This window comes from Sphaerodactylus townsendi, linkage group LG07, assembly GCF_021028975.2.
Source record: "Sphaerodactylus townsendi isolate TG3544 linkage group LG07, MPM_Stown_v2.3, whole genome shotgun sequence".
NCBI classification, from domain to species: Eukaryota; Metazoa; Chordata; class Lepidosauria; order Squamata; family Sphaerodactylidae; genus Sphaerodactylus; species Sphaerodactylus townsendi.
In genome coordinates, this window is record NC_059431.1 from 110063115 (window position 1) to 110083147 (window position 20033).

The window sequence follows — 20033 nt, forward strand, 5'->3', positions numbered from 1 at the left end:
CGACCTGGGTTCGAATTTTAGAGTTCTCTGCTGAAAAAAAAACTGTACCTCCCTGGTGGATTTGGAAATTTAATGGAGGGACGGAGCAGAGCAGGAACGGACCTGCATTGAACTCGCCGGATGTGGGGAGTACCTAGGTTGAACCTAGGTCGAGCTAGTGAGTGCGGAATCGACCTTGATGGCACACACACAAATAAAGCTACGTAGAACGCTCAGCACCGGATGCTGGGTAGAGAGGGCAGCTTTTCTGATGCCCCTTCCCAGAAGCAGCACCTGGCCCCTTTTTGGAAATATGGTGCTGAACTAAGGCAGACTGCTGCCCTGATCCAGAAATCCCAGGCCCCCACAACTTTTACCTCCCAGTGAGACAAACAATGAAGAAACTTGGCTGAAGGTGAGCTGTGGAGTTCGCAGAGCAGAGCGCAATGGAGAAAAGTTTCACATAGGATGAAAAACCGCCCTGCTGTACTCAAGGTTATGCAACAGGAAGGAAAGGCCGCTTTGCCAGTCTAGGGCCCCAGGTACCTGAGCCCGCTTGAAGTTGAACATGTCCTTCTCCTTGGTCACGCTGTTCTCCACAATCTCATCCTGAAAGTCATGCAGCTTTTTCTGGGCCAGCTCCAGCTGCGCCCGCAGGTCATCGGCAAGCTGGGCCGCATCCATAGCCTGCAAAGAAACAAGTAAACGCATCAAGACGTTTATCTGGCGGCAGATGTTGTGGGAACGGATGCGAGGGGTTGAGAATTCGACATCACCACCAAGGGAAATCGCCAGGGCTTTCAGTCAATTCTTCCTTTCTGAGTGGCTGAGCTGCCAAGTTGACTTTGGACGTCGATCTCTGTCTGTCTCTTTGTTATGCTTTTAGCCCCGCTCCCTCCAAAGAGCCCAGAGTGGCTTACGTAGTTATTCACTCTTCCTCATTTTACCTTTACAACCACCCTGAGGTAAGTTAACCTGACAGCAGAGTGGGGATTCAAACCTGGATCTCCCAGAGTCTATAGCAGTGGTGGCGAACCTTTGGCACTCCAGATGTTATGGACTACAATTCCCATCAGCCCCTGCCAGCACGGCCAATTGACCATGCTGGCAGGGGCTGATGGGAATTGTAGTCCATAACATCTGGAGTGCCAAAGGTTCGCCACCACGGGTCTATAGTCTTATCTCAGAAACAGATGTTAGTAGTCTGTATATTCCTCCAGCACGGAACTCAACATACCGGACCTTCTTTGTTCTCTACAGTGTCTTGCTCGGTTAAAAAAAAACCCCAAAGTTATCTTCACTATTTTCTCCTCACTGTGAATCACTTTCCATATCTCTGCCATGTCCCTGCTTACGTGCTGTTTTTCTAAACAAGTGGTTCTCAACCTTCCTAATGCCGCAACCCTTTAATACAGTTCCTCATGTTGTGGTGACCCCCAACCCTAACATTTATCCATTTTACAGATGGAGAACACTGATGCAGAGACTCTTAGGCGACCCCTGTGAAAGGGTTGTTCGACCCCCAAAGGGGTCGCGACCCACAGATTGAGAACCGCTGTATCTAAACTAAAAATGCTTGAACTCTTTTTGCCTTTCCTCTTAAGGGAATGTGATCCAGCCCTTCAATCACATTGGTTACCTTTTTATGCACCTTTTCTGACTCCAGAATATCCTTTTCTGGGAGTGGGTGGTCTTGACAACATAGAACAGCGCACACAGCTATGGCTTTAAGATGCTGATCATTTTACTCTCAAATCTCAGAACAAGAATAAGTGCGGACGGACAGAATCTTTTTTTAAAATAGGAAGAAGTTAGACATTTTAGGGAAAATAACAAACAGGTGTATCCTTAGAATAGCTGCTGACCACATCTTGAAGAAACAAACGCCACTGGACAGCCACTGCAGCTCCCTGCAGCAAAGGTGTCAAACTCATTTGTTATGAGGGCTGGATATGACTTGGTTAGGAAGGGGTGAGGGGTGGGGATTGGCAGCCTCAGCTAGTTCCAGAATAGCACTCGGGGGGTGCCTGGATTGACAAGCCTGTAGTAGGGTGGTGGCTACCTTGGGCAGGCTTATCAGACCCATGAGCCAGCTGAGGTAACTCCACCCTCACTCCAGATCAGGCGTGGGGGGGGGATCCTCAGCTGGCTCCTGGTCCTGATAAGCCCCCTCATGGGACCCCATCTGGCCCCCAGGGTGCATGTTTGACACCCTGCCTTGTACAGAATTTGTATTCTCATCCCAAGCCCACCCCTATCACTCTGAGGGCGCTTCCGCACATGCAGAATAATGCACTTTCAACCTACTTTCAAAGCACTTTGCGTCTGGATTTCAGTGTGAGGAACAGCAAAATCCACTTGCAAACAATTGTGAAAGTGGACTGAAAGTGCATTAGTCTGAATGTGCGGAAGCTCTCCATTTTTGGTGTTTAAGCCTTACAAATGGCGTTCCAAGCAAAGAACCAGCGTGCAAACACATAAACTGTTCCAAAAATTAAACAAGCCCAACAGCCCCACCTACTATCACATCCCAAGGCGAGAAAACACAGTTCACACAGGACTGGGATGCTCCGAGGCTGTAGGTTCCCCCACCCCTTTCCATAAGCATCCCACTTTCTCTGCAGGCTTCATGGCTGTCTCCTCCATTCCTGGATCGGGAAGAGCTAGAGCAGTGATGGCGAACCTATGGCACGGGTGCCAGAGGTGGCACTCGGAGCCCTCTCTGTGGGCACACACTCACAGAGTTCATCATGTGGGGGGCAGAAAATCACCCCCCCCCCACAAACACACATCTAGGCTGGCCTGGGGCACTGAGTACGACATGTGCGCACTGTGGTGAGCAGGGAGGTCTCTGCTGGCAGGCCTGGTGCCTGTGCTCTGGGTGGCTTCTGCCCAAGGGGGGGAGGGTGCAGAGGAGGCAGAGATGCTAGAGAGGCACAGAGCGGTGCACGCAGGACTTGCTGGAAGCTAGAGCAGGCTGGCCCCTGCTCGAGCAGGTGGGGCGGAGGAAGAGGGAGCCAACCGGTTTTTTCTAAACTAAAACCTCAGCAATCAGGTTAAATTGCTGGGTTAGCACTTTGTGATAAATAACTGGGGTTTGGGTTGCAATTTGGGCACTCGGTCTCAAAAAGGTTCACCATCACTGAGATAGAGGATTTTGGCTGGCTGCCATCGCAATCAGAGCACTGGTCTAAGGAGCCCCAGCAAGGTTCTCATCTCTGCCCCTTGAATTTATACACTTTGCCAGGACAGCTGTTGCCGACGCTGCAGTGCCACCCACGCTGTGATCTCCGGAGGCGGAGGACACTCTCCCCGCGTCGTCATTAACTTCTCTGACTCTCCCAACCCCCAGCTACTCGGCTCGTTCTCCCTCCCTGCGATTCTCATCGCTCCTCTCTTCCGGAAACCTCAGCCGGCCTCATTATTTCCATCTGGCTGGCCCTCCTTTATTCCTTGGGCGCTCGGCGGCGCCTTCCATCCGCTGCCCTTTCCCGGCTTTGTCGTATCGCTTTGTGGTCATTCCTTTTTTCCCCCTTTTTAAAAAAAAAACTCTGGAGAGTCTGCAATTTCTGTTTTCATGTCCTGATTGCAGCCTTATTGGAGACTCTGCAGTGTTCTCCCCACAAGGAGATCAGACGGTATCGTCCACCCGCCCACTGTCTTTCAAGGGCTCACGCAACCATCCACAGCAGGCAGACGGAATAAGTTTGGGGGACGGGGGGGGGGGGGGGCATCACCTTCCGCTTGTTCATCTCCAGGGCCTGCGTCCGCAAGCCGAGCTCTTTCTCTCCGGTTCCGATGTTGCTCTGGAGCAGGTGCTCTTTTTCCTCCAGTTTCCGAACCACCTGCAACTGGGCGTCCACCTTTAAGAGGAAAAAAACAGAGAGGAAACAGAATGGAACCTCTAAGACTACAGGGGGTCAATGTTCTTAAAAAGTCTGCCCCAGGGCAACCGTAATTATATATCCTCTCTAAACTATGCTAATCCTTGTATTGTCAAAGGCTTTCACGGCCGGAATCACTGGGGTGCTGTGTGGTTTCCGGGCTGAATGGCCGTGTTCTTTCCTGACGTTTCGCTTGCATCTGTGGCTGGCATCTTCAGACGATCTGACAGTAGAAAAGCAAGTGGAGTATATATACCTGTGACTAGATAACTTGCTATCTTCATTGTTAGTCACAGGTATACCCTGTTTCCCCAAAAATAAGACATCCCCTGAAATAACATACCCTGTTTTCCCGAATATAAGACATCCTCGGAAAATAAGACGTGGTAGAGGTTTTGCTGAAGTGCGAAATATAAGGCATCCCCCAAAAGTAAGACGTAGCAAAGTTTTTGTTTGGAAGCATGCCCGACGAACAGAACACAGAAATATAAGACATCCCCTGAACATAAGACATAACGCATCTCTGGGAGCAAAAATTAATATAAGACACTTTCTTATATTCGGGGAAACACGGTAGTAGAGGTTTTGCTGAAGTGCTAAATACAAAGCATCCCCCGAAAGCAAGACGTAGCCAAGTTTTTGTTTGGAAGCGTGCCCGTCGAACAGAACACCAGAGCATGCGGCTGTGGAGCGGAAAAAAGTCTCCCCTCTCTTGCTGTGGGGGTCTTTCAAAGCTTCCTCCCTCTGCCGTGGTGGGAAAAGAGGGAGCTGTCAGATCTACCAAAGCCTTGACTCGTGTATAAGCCGAGGAGGGCTTTTTCAGTACAAAAAAATGTGCTGAAAAACTCGGCTTATACGCGAGTATATACGGTAAGACACTGTGTTATTTTTGGGGAAACACGGTATATACTCCACTTGCTTTCCTACTGTCAGGTCCTCTGAAGATGCCAGCCACAGATGCAGGCGAAACGTCAGGAGGGAATGATGCTAGAACACGGCCAGACAGCCCGGAAACCACACAGCACCCTATGCTAATCCTCTTATCCGCTTAATTTTAGTCTGCAGTCTGATAGGAATTTCCATTTCCTGCTTCGTTTCACATGAGTAGCAGTGTTGGTCTGCAGTAGAAGAGCTGGATCCAGTCGCACCTTACAGACCAACGTTTCCAGAGCAGAACCCTTTGAGAGTCGAAACTCCCTCAGTCCCTCGTATCTGAAGAAAGGAACTCTTGATTCACAGTAGCTTATGTTCAGCTCTGTTTGACCTACCGTGGTCGTTTCCTCACAAACCTTTCAAAAATGTTTTGAGGCAGGAAATAGAACGTTTCCTCCACCGAGTTCCGCATTGTTTTTACCCCAAAATGTTTCCAGCCTGGAAAAGTCTTCAACGAATTCCCTTTTAACATGATTCTCTGGCTGAAACGTTTTGAAAATGTCTTCAGTTGCTGTGTGATCTACGGACTAGGTTTCCCACGCTTCCCTGAACTTCCTCCTCTGCGCCATTTTTTTCAGCTCACTCAGTTTCCCCTCGCCTATTTGCAGCAATTCTGTTGGGTTTTTTTATTGGGGGGGCAATCTTCAAAGCATCGTCTATATGAGGATTATAAAATGTAGCACGAGACCGTGAGGCACTGAAGCATTGATTCAACAGAGTACTCAAAAACAAATTGGGGGTGTGTGTGTGGGTGGGTGGGTGTGTGGGTGTGTGGGTTTAAGTTTCTAATTTCATTCTATTTTGTTTCTTTTGTCATTTCGAATTTTTTTGATGCCACTTCTGCAAAGACCCACTCTAAAGAAAACCACAATAATAAAACACAAGTCACAGAAACGCAACCCTGCAGTCCTACGAAACTGCTTATTAGATCCCTTAGGCCAGTTGGCCAATTACGCACAAGGCACCTGCTGCGCGATGGGGGCAAATGTGTGTCACCGCAACATTTCTTGCGCGGACATATTTCCTCAAGGCCTGCTTTCACTTTCTATTCTCCCCGTGGCAAGCAAGACCACTACTAGCGCGGATTCAATTTCGCTTTGCAGCCAGAATGGGCAGAGCTGCCAATGAGCACCGCTTTGCCCCAGACCTCTTTTCTCCACTCGCAGCCAGTTTGCCTAGACTCACCCCCACTTCCTCACGCTGCTTTGCACGCTTCACCCCCGCCCTCCTTCCTGCTGCCAACTCCTTCCCGCCTCTCTAAACGCTTGTATCGATACATCAATATGGCTTTTGCAAAGGAACTGCACAAGCAGGGTCTCTTTCTGGCTCCACCCCACCTCCCCCACTCTGCTTCTGCCCTCTCTGATGATCAGGAGGGCATTTTTAAAACTTTCTTTCAGACAAGCTTCTATTTTAAAAACAAGCCTCTCGCTTGCAGCAGCACCAAGAAAGAGAATGAGAGAATGTGTGTGTCTGTGTGTAGCAGAAGGGAGGAGAGAAGAATATCAGTGAGATCTGTGCCTTTAAGGCTGCTGATGGGTGGATTTAAGAGAAGCAGCAAAAGGAGTGGCCAGTTGAGACTTCAGCTAGCAGCTGCAGGGCAGGCACTGGGCTGCCTCGCATTTAAACAGGGAAAGGCAAGGAGAGCCCACTGGAAGCACACTATGCAGAAGAGTCCTGAGGTAAGTGTTCCCTGTGTAATCTGCTGTTGATTGCTTTGTCTATATCATGCAATATGTCCTGAGTTTGAATGAACAGACTATAAAAAAAGTAAAATAAATAGCATAGATCATTTAGCAAGGTTCTCTCCAGGCAGAGGGAAGATCAAGGAAGCATCCAGGGCACTGAAGGCCTGCCCCCATCATCAGCAACATCTTCAACTTCTGAAATTGCCCATATGCTTGTAAGCCTAGCTTTCCAGCCCAAAGGACAGGAAACTTGCATGAAAAAACAAGAACAGGAAATTTGCAGGAAAAGAAAATGCTGAAACTCTCAGAAGCATTGTCTGTGTACTACTACATAAGAACTAGCCTGCTGGATCAGACCAGAGTCCATCTAGTCCAGCATTCTGCTACTCGCAGTGGCCCACCATGTGCCTTTGGGAGCTCACATGCAGGATGTGAAAGCAATGGCCTTCTGCTGCTGCTGCTCCTGAGCACCTGGTCTGCTAAGGCATTTGCAATCTGAGATCAAGGAGGATCAAGATTGGTAGCCATAGATTGACTTCTCCTCCATAAATCTGTCCAAGCCCCTTTTAAAGCTATCCAGGTTAGTGGCCATCACCACCTCCTGTGGCAGCATATTCCAAACACCAATCACACGTTGCGTGAAGAAGTGTTTCCTTTTATTAGTCCTAATTCTTCCCCCCAGCATTTTCCATGAATGCCCCCTGGTTCTAGTATTGTGAGAAATAGAGAAAGAAAGTAGAATGACAGGCACACAAATACCCCAATTTAGCCCAGTCTTTCAAAGAAAATGGTATCAGGACAGCAAAGTATGCACCAAAGACGACATTCCATAAGAACCCCCAGCATCAAAAAGGGTAAGAGGAGCAGCAGTGGCGTAGTGGTTAAGAGCAGGTGTACTCTAATCTGCAGAAACCGGGTTTGATTCCCCACTCTGCTGCTAGAGCTGTGGAGGCTTATCTGGGGAATTCAGATTAGCCTGTGCACTCCCACACATGCCAGCTGCGTGACCTTGGGCTAGCCAGAGCTCTTCTGAGCTCTCTCGGCCCCACCTACCTCACAGGGTGTTTGTTGTGAGGGGGGAAGGGAAAGGAGTTTGAAAGCCCCTTTGAGTTTCCTTATAGGAGAGAAAGGGGGATATAAATCCAACTCTTCCGCTTAATTATCCAACCTGTGTTCCGTTTAGTAATCTATGACAAAGTACAGTCCGTATTCCTTACAGCCACTATATAAGGAAGGCCAGTATTTTTTTTTTACACTGGAAGCTGAAAGGGAGTGCAACTTGCTCAAAACCACAACAAACGAGTTCATCTGAAAAGGTGAGGTGAGGACGCTGACTTATAATGAGTCAGGGCAACTGCAGAGGTTCATGGAACCGCAGCAGCTAAGAACATAAGAACAAGCCAGCTGGATCAGACCAGAGTCCATCTAGTCCAGCTCTCTGCTACTCGCAGTGGCCCACCAGGTGCTTTTGGGAGCTCACATGCAGGATGTGAAAGCAATGGCCTTCTGTGGCTGTTGCTCCCGATCACCTGGTCTGTTAAGGCATTTGCAATCTCAGATCAAAGAGGATCAAGATTGGTAGCCATAGATTGACTTCTCCTCCATAAATCTGTCCAAGCCCCTTTTAAAGCTATCCAGGTTAGTGGCCATCAACACCTCCTGTGGCAGCATATTCCAAACGCCAATCACACGTTGTGTGAATAAGTGTTTCCTTTTATTAGTTCTAATTCTTCCCCCCAGCATTTTCAATGAATGCCCCCTGGTTCTAGTATTGTGAGAGCTTTCCAGAGACGTTTCCTAGCGCTGCCACCAGAGCTTATTTTGACTGAAAAGGCTAGGCTCTGAACTTGGCATGTTCGGCATGTCAAGGATGCGTCTGCCACCGAACTCCCCCCCAGCCCCACCCCGGCCGCCCTATTTGACCCAGGGGATTCCCATTTCCCAATTCTCTCCAAGTCGCTGCATCACGTCAGAATGCCGACGATCACGCGCTCATGTTACCAGCCGATTTCACTCCCTTCCCCACTGGGTGATTTTTCTTCAGATCTGCAGAAAACATGGCAAACCCGTGATCCCGAGTAAGATTCATTTCCCAATGTCGAAAGAATTCTTAACCCTCGTTTTGGCTCAAGGAGGTGGTGGGCACATCTTCCGCCGCTCTGTCCGACATGAACCAATGACTCACCTGTGTCCTCAGGGTCAGAACCTGGTCCGCCAGCTCCTCCTTCTCTTCCTTTAGCAGCTTATGGATCTGGTTGGATTTGATGCGCTCCGACATGAGCTTGAAGTTTGCGTCGTCCTTCTCCCTCAGCTGCTGCATCAGGCGGATGTTCTGCTCCTGCATGTCCTCGAAGGCTTGGCCAGTCACGTCCATTTCGGAGAGCAGCGCCTCTTCCTCCTGCAAACCGGTGGGGAGCCAGGCTGTGAGTTCAGCCCTGCCTTTCGGTGGTTATCCAGAGCACTCGGTTTCACACAGCCTGCCTTTAAAAGGCGAATTTAATCAGGGTGGCAACTGGAACAGGGGTCTGCAACCTGCGGCTCTCCAGATGTTCATGGACTACAAATCCCATCAGCCCCCAATTGGCCATGCTGGCAGGGGCTGATGGGAATTGGAGTCCATGAACATCTGGAGAGCCACAGGTTGCAGACCCCTGAACTAGAAGACTGATTAGAAAGAGTGAATCCTGTCGAGGTAATGGCCACACTGACACAGTGAAAGGTGCTGTGATCAGTTTGGGTTTTCACACTCCGGAACTCATAATGGTCCATGCAAGAGGGGAGGCGTGTTTCTCACATCACAGCAGTAGGTGCCTCTAATTTCTCCTGCAACGGCCTTCTCAGTATGGTTTACCAAACCGATTCCCTGTCTTACAGCCCACTCTGCTCCAGTGCACTGACAGATTTTGTCGCTTGCTTATAAATACCCACACATGTGCTTATAAATACCCACACATAACACACCAGTAGGGCCCACAATACTTGTGATGGAGGGAAGTTCCTCCCTCCTTCCAGTACCTTCTTCTCAGCCTTTTGCTCAGTTTTCCTTCTGTGCCAGCTTTGCTCCCCTTTGCACCTTCGTGCTTGCTCTCTCTTCTCCCCTTTCTGACAACCACAGAAATCTCTCAAGGTAAGATCTTGGAAGCTGTCCTGGGATTGCCCAGCGCAGGGGTGGCCAACCTATGGCGCTCCAATTGGCCATGCTGACTGGGGCTGATGGGAATTGTAGTCCATGAACATCTGGAGTGCCATAGGTCGGGTACTCCTGGCCTAGCACCTCCCAAGCTCTCAGCATGCCAATTTTATGTTTATTTTCTCCTCCCCATCCTCTACCCCCTTTTTTCCCGCAAACCTGGGAGAATTTGAATTCCCTTCCTCCCTGTTCCTAATTGTACATGCATTCATAGGCCAGGTTTGGAATGAGATATAAGACATGATGCAGATTTCTCCCAGCCAGCTAGTTCACCGATGGTACCTGAGGGCCAGGGAAAGCGCAGAAACATAACTCAGGGCACTTTTGTACATGCAGAAGAATGCAATTTCAATCCACTTTCAATGCACTTTAACAATTGTTTGCAGGTGGATTTTGCCATTTCACACAGCAAAATCCAGCTGCAAAGTGCACTGGAAGTGGATTGAAAGTGCACTATTCTGCATGTGCGGAAGTGCCCCTGGTGTGGCCAGTGGTAAAAAAATATGGATACAGCACATCACCATCATACCATTCCATCCATTTGCTTCAACATCTCAGAGACTGGGACAGTGGTGGTGAACCTATGGCATGGGTGCCAGAGGTGGCACTCAGAGCCTTCTCTGTGGGCACACACAAACAGAGTCTGTAATGTGGGGGGAAATCGCCCTTCCCCCCCCCCCCCCCCGCCATGCGCACATATAGGCTGGCCTGGGCCGCTGGCTTGATTATTAGAATTAAACCTAAGACCTTGTTTGGGGGGAGCAGCGTAGGTAGCCCTGTTAAGCCCTGTTAAACCCCACTGATTTTCATGCAAAGAACTAAAGCGTGATCTTTTAACTGGGAGTAGGCTCGGTTGCTGGCAATGGAACTTGCTTCTGAGTAAACCCTCCTAGGGTCATGATTCACCCGTTAGAAGAGTTGCACGGTTGCTTCAAAGCAAAGCCACCGACTACCACCAAGCTTATTCCCGAGTAACGCACACCTCGGAGCCAACCGTTTTTTCTAAACTAAAACCTCAGTATTCAGGTTAAATTGCCGTGTTGGCACTTTGCGATAAATAAGTGGGTTTTGGGTTGCAGCTTGGGCACTCGATCTCGAAAAGGTTCGCCATCACTGGACTGGGACCTCCACACCTCCCAATAAGAAAACACTCTTCACCTGCTTTGCCATCGCCAGTTTCTTCTGCAAGTATTCAATCTGTTCCTCCACTGCCCGGATCTTCCGGAGGGCATCCTCGTCAGCCATCTTCTTGCTCTCTTTCTTCTCCTTGTCCTCCAGGTCTTTCAGTCTCTGCCTCAGCTCCTCCAACTGCAGCAAACAGAGAGGGGATGAAAAAGAAAGGGGAGGAGACTGTTAACACGAGAAAGGGTTTCTCTCTCTCTTTTTTGAGGAGACCTCTAAGGTGGTGGAAAGGGCAGTCAAGTAAGAGCTATGAAACAAAAATGGGAGAAGGATGGCACTCTGAATGATGAAAAAATTGAAAGAATAATGGCTAGCATGAGAAAAATAAAAATTGAAAAATATATGGAGTTGGAAAGAAAGTTGATTTTAAAATGGTATAGAACTCCCAAACAACTTGCATATATGGTAAAGGGATTATCTCCAAAATGTTGGCACTGTGGAGACCAAGATGCACATTATAGCCATACGTGGATTGAATGCAAAGAAGTAAAAAGATTCTGGGAAAAGGCATTGCTAGGGATAGAGAAATTGGTGACAAATAAAGTGGAATTAAGAAATGATCTATTATTTATGGGAATAATTTATGATGAAAAAATTGATATACAATATAGAAATATGTATAAAACGTTGATTAGAGCAATACATGCAGTGATAGTGTTTGGACGGAAAGATAAGAAAAAAGGGGCGATTCAGAAATGGTTGGAATATATATGGGAACAAGTGACATTAGACATTTTTGAAATATTATCGAAGAACAAAACATGGAAGGAAAAACACTATGAAATAATGAAGATATGGACAAGTTATGAGAATTGGATGAAGGAGAGGGGAGTCAGAGAAGACATATGGATCAGAAGACAACAACGAATGAACTTACTGCTGTTTGGTTAAAGAAAAGTAAAACATAATATTAGGGGAGGGTGGGAGGGGAAAAAAAGGGAAAATGTATTGTTTGGAAATTATATCAGAAAGATGTAAATGGAATGATTATTTCAAACTATACAATAAAAAATATTTTTTTAAAAAAGAAAAGAAAGGGCAGTCAAGTCGCAGCTGTCTTGTGGCAACCCCATAGGGCCGTGGTGGCGAACCTTTGGTACTCCAGATGTTATGGACTACAATTCCCATCAACCCCTGCCAGCATGGCCAATTGGCAGGGGCTGATGGGAATTGCAGTCCATAACATCTGGAGTGCCAAAGGTTCGCCACCACTGCCATAGGGGTTTTCGGCAAGAGTTAAAACCAAGGTGGTTTGCTATTGCCTGCCTCGGCTTAGCAACCCTGGACTTCCTTGGTGGACTCCCATCCAAGTACTAACCAGGGTTGGCCCTGCTTAGCTTCTGAGATCTTACAAAATCAGGCGAGCCTGGGCCATCCAGGTCAGAGCAATTCTGAGGTAACCAACTTCACTGAAAATCTCCCTGAGGGAATTTTTCTAGGAAAATGTGTATTTTCAAGGAATGAGCTGTGATTGCCTAGGTCCAGAATAAAGCATCAGAGGGGGTGACATCCCAGAGGGAACGCGATTTCACAAGGCAAAACAGAGTTCTTCACAGATTCCACACAGGTCATTTCAAATCCACACTCCATCGGACAGGAGAGAAGGGATAATGGCAGACAAGATTACCTCAGCTTTGGCCTTCTTCTCTGCAGCCATTAGTTGAACTTTGTCTCTTTGCTCTTTCGGGGCAGAGCGGTACATATCTAACAACAATTTCATCTCCTTCTGGCTTTCTTGGGCCTTCCTAAATGGATGGAAAGATAACAGATGCATAACAGATGGTGTCAAGAGGACAAGAACACAACGCTGTCTACTCCAAATCAAGAATCATGAACGCCTTCTACAGCCACCCTAAGAACATAAGAACATAAGAAATAGCCTGCTGGATCAGACCGGAGTCCATCTAGTCCAGCATTCTGCTACTCGCAATGGCCCACCAGATGCCTTTGGGAGCTCACATGCAGGAGGTGAAAGCAATGGCCTTCTGCTGCTGCTGCTCCTGAGCACCTGGTCTGCTAAGGCATTTGCAATCTGAAATCAAGGAGGATCAAGATTGGTAGCCATAGATTGATTTCTCCTCCATAAATCTGTCCAAGCCCCTTTTAAAGCTATCCAGGTTAGTGGCCATCACCACCTCCTGTGGCAGCATATTCCAAACACCAATCACACGTTGCGTGAAGAAGTGTTTCCTTTTATTAGTTCTAATTCTTCCCCCCAGCATTTTCAATGAATGCCCCGTGGTTCTAGTATTGTGAGAAAGAGAGGAAAATTTCTCTCTGTCGACATTTTCTACCCCATGCATAATTTTATAGACTTCAATCATATCCCCCCTCAGATGTCTCCTCTCCAAAGTAAAGAGTCCCAAACGCTGCAGCCTCTCCTCATAAGGAAGGTGCTCCAGTCCCTCAATCATCCTCGTTGCCCTTCTCTGCACTTTTTCTATCTCTTCGATGTCCTTTTTGAGATGTGGCGACCAGAACTGAACACAGTACTCCAAGTGCGGTCGCACCACTGCTTTATATAAGGGCATGACAATCCTTGCAGTTTTATTATCAACTCCTTTCCTAACTATCCCCAGCATAGAGTTTGCCTTTTTCACAGCAGCCATGCATTGAGTTGACCCTCAGCCCTCATGTCAGGACTACAACAGCCATCTTAGCTTGGGACTCTCAGAAGTCGCTTGGGAAGAAATGCAGAAGTCTCCACACAAACTTGTTTGGTCTAGCCAAACAAAAACAGACAGCTAAGTGGATTTTGGCTTCAGATGTGGTCATAACTGGGTGTTGCAGAGGAAGTATACAACAACCAGAGTTCATTCAAGAAACTAGGGGACTGGCATTCCTGAGGAGAGAAGCTCTAAACCCTGATAAATACTGGTAGATTTCTCTTCCACATCTGATAGTTCCAATTCCTGAACCCACTGACTTATGCTTTTTCCAAAAGCCTAAACTGGCAGTAAAGAAATAACTCAATTATATGTGGCGGACTCACAAAAAGACAAAAACATTTTAAAAAGAAAAATAAGGTGAAATCCAGAAAAAATTAAAAATCAAATTTGTTATGATCACTAAGAGGATATCGTGCCCAATAGTAAAGTTACAAGGAATGAGCTATGATTGCCTAGGTCCAAAATAAAGCATTAGAGGGGGTAACATCGTAGAGGAGCAGCAGTGGCGTAGGAGGTTAAGAGCTCATGTATCTAATCTGGAGGAACCGGATTTGATTCCCCGCTTTGCCACCTGAGCTGTGGAGGCTTATCTGGGGAATTCAGAATAGCCTGTGCACTCCCACACACGCCAGCTGGGTGACCTTGGGCTAGTCACAGTTTTTTGGAGCTCTCTCAGCCCCGCCCACCTCACAGGGTGTTTGTTGTGAGGGGGGGAGGGCAAGGAGATTGTAAGCCCCTTTGAGTCTCCTGCAGGAGAGAAAGGGGGGATATAAATCCAAACTCTTCTTCTTCTCCTACATTTCCAAAAAAATGGAAAGCAGAATACTCTCCACTAGAAGACTGTGAAAGCAAACTAGCAGACTACGCAAGAATGGCAAAATTAATACATTATGTGAATAACAGACCAAGCAAAGAATTTCATGATAAATGGAAAACATCTTACTTATATTATTTTTATAAAATGGAGTGTGGAGGATGATGTAACTGAACTGATTTACATCTCATCTTATGTGTTCTGTTGAATCAACCGGTATTTAAGAGAAAAACAATTGCTTAAATAACGAGTAGATAACAAATGATACATGAGCTTATTTTTGAATACCTAGAAACTATTTTTCGATACCTTTGTTTAAATTCATTATAATAGTTACCACCACTTAATGGTTATTTCATCACTGTATATTTCTTAACATTTTTAATATTGTTATGCCATAGAAATATTCCTTCCCCCCACCCCCCCGGGACAACGGATTATGCTGTCAACTTCTGAGGTTTTCTTTTGATTAATTGAAATAAACCTTTTTTAAAAAATAAAGAACGAACCCAAGATGATCACTGGTAAATTCAGACACAGTGCAAAGAGAATGCACAGCAATGGGATGGGCTGGGAAGGGTTCACAGTGACTCCGAAACCCAGACGTCCGATATTGTGGCCTACCACATATGGAGAACGCTATAGGAAGCATGTCTGAATAGACACCCCTGTGACTGCCAAGAAGCCACTGCAGCCCCTCCCAGAAAGCTTAGCTTAAAAGTCTTCCAGCGACTGTGGAATGTCTTGTTAAGGCTTGTTTGAAAGCTGCTTGGAGCCTTGAAGAGGAAGGTAACAAGGTTTTCCAAGACGGAGTAATGGCAGAGAAGCAACCCTTTCTGAAATGGCTTGTCAATTTCAGCTCCAATAAATGGCACCTCAGCTGGCCACTGAGGAACAAAAATGGCAGAACCCGCCTTACTTGAGATCAGCCTTCAGTTGCTTGATCAGTTCGGCTTCCTTTTTCCTCCCGTCGTCATGTTTCCCCTTGTCCTTCTCTTTGGTCGATTCCCTCTCCTTCTCAGATTCCTTCTGCTTCTGCTTCTCCCGCTCCCGCTCCTTCTCTTTTTCCTTCTCCCGCTCCCGATCCTTCTCTTTTTCCTTCTCTTTCTCCCGCTCCCGCTCCCGCCTCTCCCGCTCCCGCTCCTCCTCGTCTCGTTTCGCCTTGATTTCAGGGGCGTCCTCGGGGGGAGCCTTGGAGGCCATGGACAGAGCAGAGATGTCATCAGGCTCCTGTTTGATATCGGGTGGCTCTTCCTTGGTGTCCTCGGTGCTGGACTGGGAGTGAAGGAGGGCGCTGCCACTACGGGAACGGGTCTGGGAAAATGGTAGGGAAGATATATGTACATGCAAGTGTATAAGCAATGCTTTCTCATAGGGATTCCTTACCATCCATAAACTTTGCAGAGAAGGAGTTCCCCATTTCCTCCTCCTCATTCAGCTCACTAAGCTTGTGCCTGTCAGCCCTGACACATTCATCTCCCGTGTCACCATCATATACAGTGGAACCTCGGTTTTCATTGGTAATCTGTCCGAAAAGAATCGATGAAAACCAAAACTAATGAAAACCGAGGCAAACTTCTCCATAGGAATCAATGTAAATCCAATTAATCTGTTCTAGGCACTCCAAAAAACATACCAAAAACACATTTTTTGGGTGGACAAACATAGTGTTTAATGCTGAAAACAGTAACAAACAATAACACTAGGACCAGCTTCAGAGTCAGTGGACCAATGTCGCACCAGAAAGCTGTCCAAAGAGGTCTGTTTCTGACGCCTCTTTAAGATTTGTCTGAAATGGGGCAAGACATTGTCATTAAACAAGCTGCAGACACAGCCTGCAACAGCTTTGTCCGGGTGATTTTTCTCCACAAACCCCTGCACCTTACTGCAAATCAATGAAAACTGAGGCAAATCGATGAAAACCGAGAAAATTTTTTCACTGAAAAAATTGATGAAAACCAAAGGCAATGAAAACCGAGGTTCCACTGTAATTCCTGAGGCTCTTCTAGAAGAGAACTGACACACATTTTCAACGGTCCTAGCAAACAGCTGATCAAGTTTATGGGGTTTTTTTAATGTGTTTGGGGCCAAAGCTGGAGCTCTGGAGACTGCTAAGGAATGCAAGAGTTTAGACAAAAGAAGAACTCCATATGTCTCAAGAGCCCATTCTCCACACCTTGAAGCAGATGCAGATTTTTGGACCTCATCAAGCACAGCATCCCAACATGTGCTCACTCTGCCATCTTTCTTACCTTGCTCAAGTCAGACTGAGCCTCCCTCAGCTTCCGCTTGTACCTCAACACCTCCCCTTTCAGCTGGTGGTTGTGATTCTGGAGGCTACTGATTAGATGACGCATCTCCCGATTGATGGGACCTAAACATAAATCACCACACAAGAAAGTTACAGAGAGAGAAAGTTACAGGTCTGGCATAACAACCGACTTAAGGATCTAAGCAAGGACACTCAAATCCTTCATTGTGTCTTCCTGAAGAGCTGACTGTGGGGTTAAATACTATATTGTCTCCAGAAGGATAAGGAATGAAGAGGAGGCACACAAAAAAACCCTAACAACCACCAAACTTCCCTTCTTGGCTGGTGGAACCTTGTCTCACATCATCTACAGTTTCTAAACACAAAACTGCACACAGCATTTCTGGATTTCTTCAAACCATGTAGGCTAAAAGCCCACTCATTCAAGGCTCCACAGCAACTACCGGCAATCATGAAAGAATGTTTAAACCACGTGACCAGGCTGGTCCAGTAGAGAAGCAGGGATGGGCAAAGTGCGGCCAGACTTGAGAGCGAGAAAAAGAGTTCACTGCAAACGGGTAATTAACAAAAATAAGAAAGCTCTCAACCAGGGGCACGGCTGAAATGAAGCAGAATCCCCAGTGTTCAGGGAAGGCCTAATAGATGAGCCAGTTTTTTTACAAAACAAGTGGATTCAATGCAAAAAGGCTGATCAAGGCAGCTGAAAGCTGTTCAGCACTGAATAGCTTATGCAGGCAGCTGAGGCTGCCGTTCAGCTGATATCCAAGAGAGGGTCTTATGCTACAAGAGCATTGACTGTACAACCGCCCTTCACTGGACTGACTGTACAACCGCCCTTCACTGAATATGGGTAAAGCATCCAAGGGTGTCACAAGGCATGCTAGATAAACCGATCACAAACCTGCTTGTTCGTTGGCCGCAAGCGTCTGTTCAAACTCAATCCGCAGCATCTCGTACTCCTTGCGGACCTGGGCGAGGGTGTCCTCCAGCTGAATGACCTCAGTGCGCAATTTCTTGTGCAGGGTGACTTCGTCCCGCTGGGAGGGGGAAAGAGGAGAGAGAGAAGCTTTCATGTAAATGCGTCTCACTTTTATGGGGAGATGAGGAACTAACGGAAGGAGAACCTTCATTCTCCACTGGAGACAACAAACTAATTGTCAGGAAGAGCCTTCCTGGCATCAAAGGAAGGTCTGTCATGTTAATGGATCTTTACTTTCACTTCTGCACCTTCCGTACCTTCCCAAGAGCCAGATGCGGGCTTATCTTTCACACCGGCCTTGAAGAAGAGAAGAAGAAGAAGGGTTTGGATTTATATCCCCCCTTTCTCTCCTGCAGGAGACTCAAAGGGGCTTACAATCTCCTTGCCCTTCCCCCCTCACAACAAACACCCTGTGAGGTAGGTGGGGCTGAGAGAGCTCTGAAGAACTGTGACTAGCCCAAGGTCACCCAGCTGGCGTGTGTGGGAGTGTACAGGCTAATCTGAATTCCCCATATAAACCTCCACAGCTCAGGCGGCAGAGCTGGGAATCAAACCCAGTTCCTCCAGATTAAGATACACGAGCTCTTAACCTCCTACGCCACTGCTTCTGAGGAAAGCAATGGTTGTAACATTCCTGTTCTCTTTCACTATGTCTTTGATATGGAGGTGAGAAAGAGGGAGGGGGGGAAGGAGCAGGCCTTGGGGAGATAAAAGGTTTTACCCAAAGACAGTTTGCCAGAACTGGCTTTCTCTAGCCATGCCATCTGATGTCTGTCAATAAAGGCTTCTGATTCAAAAATCCAGAGTCTGGTGATTGCTTACAGATCCGAGGCTTGACACTAACACAGAAGGTAACGTGCAGCCGTCTACATAGCAGTTGCTCACAAGACGTGTCTTCTGCTCCGTCACTCTTTGCAAAGTCTTTTCCTAACATCCACAGAATGCCCACTGCTCTGAGACTGGCAGCTGCCACTATGTTTCCAAGGTACAGCACTGGTGCTGAGGGCTATCTTTGGCTGCTCCCAGGTGCCCAGCAAGGACCCTGAGAAGCTGAACCACGACGGCAACAAAGTCACCTACAAACTGAAGTGGCGCTAATCCAACAACCGCCCCACCATTCAGTAGTGCTGATCTTGCCAGGGCTTGTTTTGGGTTTTTTTTTTTTTTAATTATCAGACACAAAAGGTGCACTACAGGGGGGGAAATGCTCGGTTCCAGAAGAATGCTTGTGTCGTTTCAGAATCTAAAACATGCAAAAGCCGAATTATATTAGCTGAAGTAGAAAGTGACAATATGAAAAATAAAGGAACTAGCCTGGGTCCTCTAAAATCTAATCTCTGGGCCGAGAGTACCTAGTCCTCGTCCTTGCAAGTTCCAATGCTTCAAGTCATGGAGCATTCACCAGTGTTTCCAACATGAAGGAGATCATGCTGGAACTCTGAGACCTCTTTCCTGACAGGTCAGAAGAAGCAGTCAACCTTAATGACAAGGGCGGGGATGAACACGCCGAGAAAGATGCACAGTGGTGTGCCCTATGCTACACTACACTACACACACACACACACACATTTTGGAGTTCCAAATCTTCTTTTTTAAAAGCCCTGGATCATGCTGTCTTTATGGTGAACGTATGCAGATCAAGGATAGGAGAGATAGCATACGATATCAATTCTACTCTGTGCGCAGTCAGATGAACACTGTCGAGCAAGACGTGCCCAGGAAGCTCAGCCACACAATGGGTCCATATGCCCTGTACTGTCTCCTTGGTTGTGACTCCCTAAGAATATTCCTAGCCCACTGCTTATTATGGCACTATCCCCAGTACTTAATTCATTCTCCTTCTGTGTGTCTTTGTTAAGCTTTCCCCTCTTCTGGGGAGAACTTGATCACTTCTAAGCTACGTGCCGTGCTCAATGCCTTGATGACAGAAAGCAGACAGTTATCGCAAGGTAGCATCATCCTTTTGAGCCTGCAGAGAACAAAGAGAGCCAATGGTTACCTCAATGAGCTCCACTTGGTGCTGGTAGGTACTTCGGGTACCATGGAGTAGAGTGCGGGCCTCGTCCAGCTGTGCTTTCAGTTGGAGGCTCTCATTATACAGAACAGAAAATTGAGACTGCATGCAGCGGTATTCTGGGGTGTCTTTCACTGCCTCCTCCACGGCCCGCCTCAGATCCACCTAGCCAAAGCCACAGAAGAAAAAGTAAAGAAAATGGTGCCACGTCACACATGTCACCTAAGCTACAGTAACCAGATTCCCCACAAAAGAACACAAGTTCAAACTCTTCCGCAGTCTGAAGGCTATGCTTAGCTGTCATCTCATACAAAATCAAAGCTTATGCCCTTACACTTTCCTGCCTTTCTTTAAAGAAAGAAAGAAAGAAAGAAAGAAAGAAAGAAAGAAAGAAAGAAAGAAAGAAAGAAAGAAAGAAAGAAAGAAAGA

General features: G+C 47.2%; 1 protein-coding gene across 2 annotated transcripts in view; it reads right to left on the bottom strand.

The window, feature by feature from the left end:
- RNF20 (ring finger protein 20) overlaps positions 1-20033 on the bottom strand; it is a 46721-nt gene that overhangs the window by 10177 nt on the left and 16511 nt on the right. For both annotated transcript variants that reach the window (XM_048503436.1, XM_048503435.1), the window contains exons 10-18: positions 19590-19769; positions 17513-17648; positions 16592-16713; positions 15259-15653; positions 12484-12601; positions 10833-10982; positions 8670-8882; positions 3717-3842; positions 526-666 (exon numbers count right to left, since the gene is read on the bottom strand). In XM_048503436.1, coding sequence (XP_048359393.1) covers positions 526-666; positions 3717-3842; positions 8670-8882; positions 10833-10982; positions 12484-12601; positions 15259-15653; positions 16592-16713; positions 17513-17648; positions 19590-19769 — 1581 coding nt within the window. The remainder of the gene's footprint in view (positions 1-525; positions 667-3716; positions 3843-8669; positions 8883-10832; positions 10983-12483; positions 12602-15258; positions 15654-16591; positions 16714-17512; positions 17649-19589; positions 19770-20033) is intronic.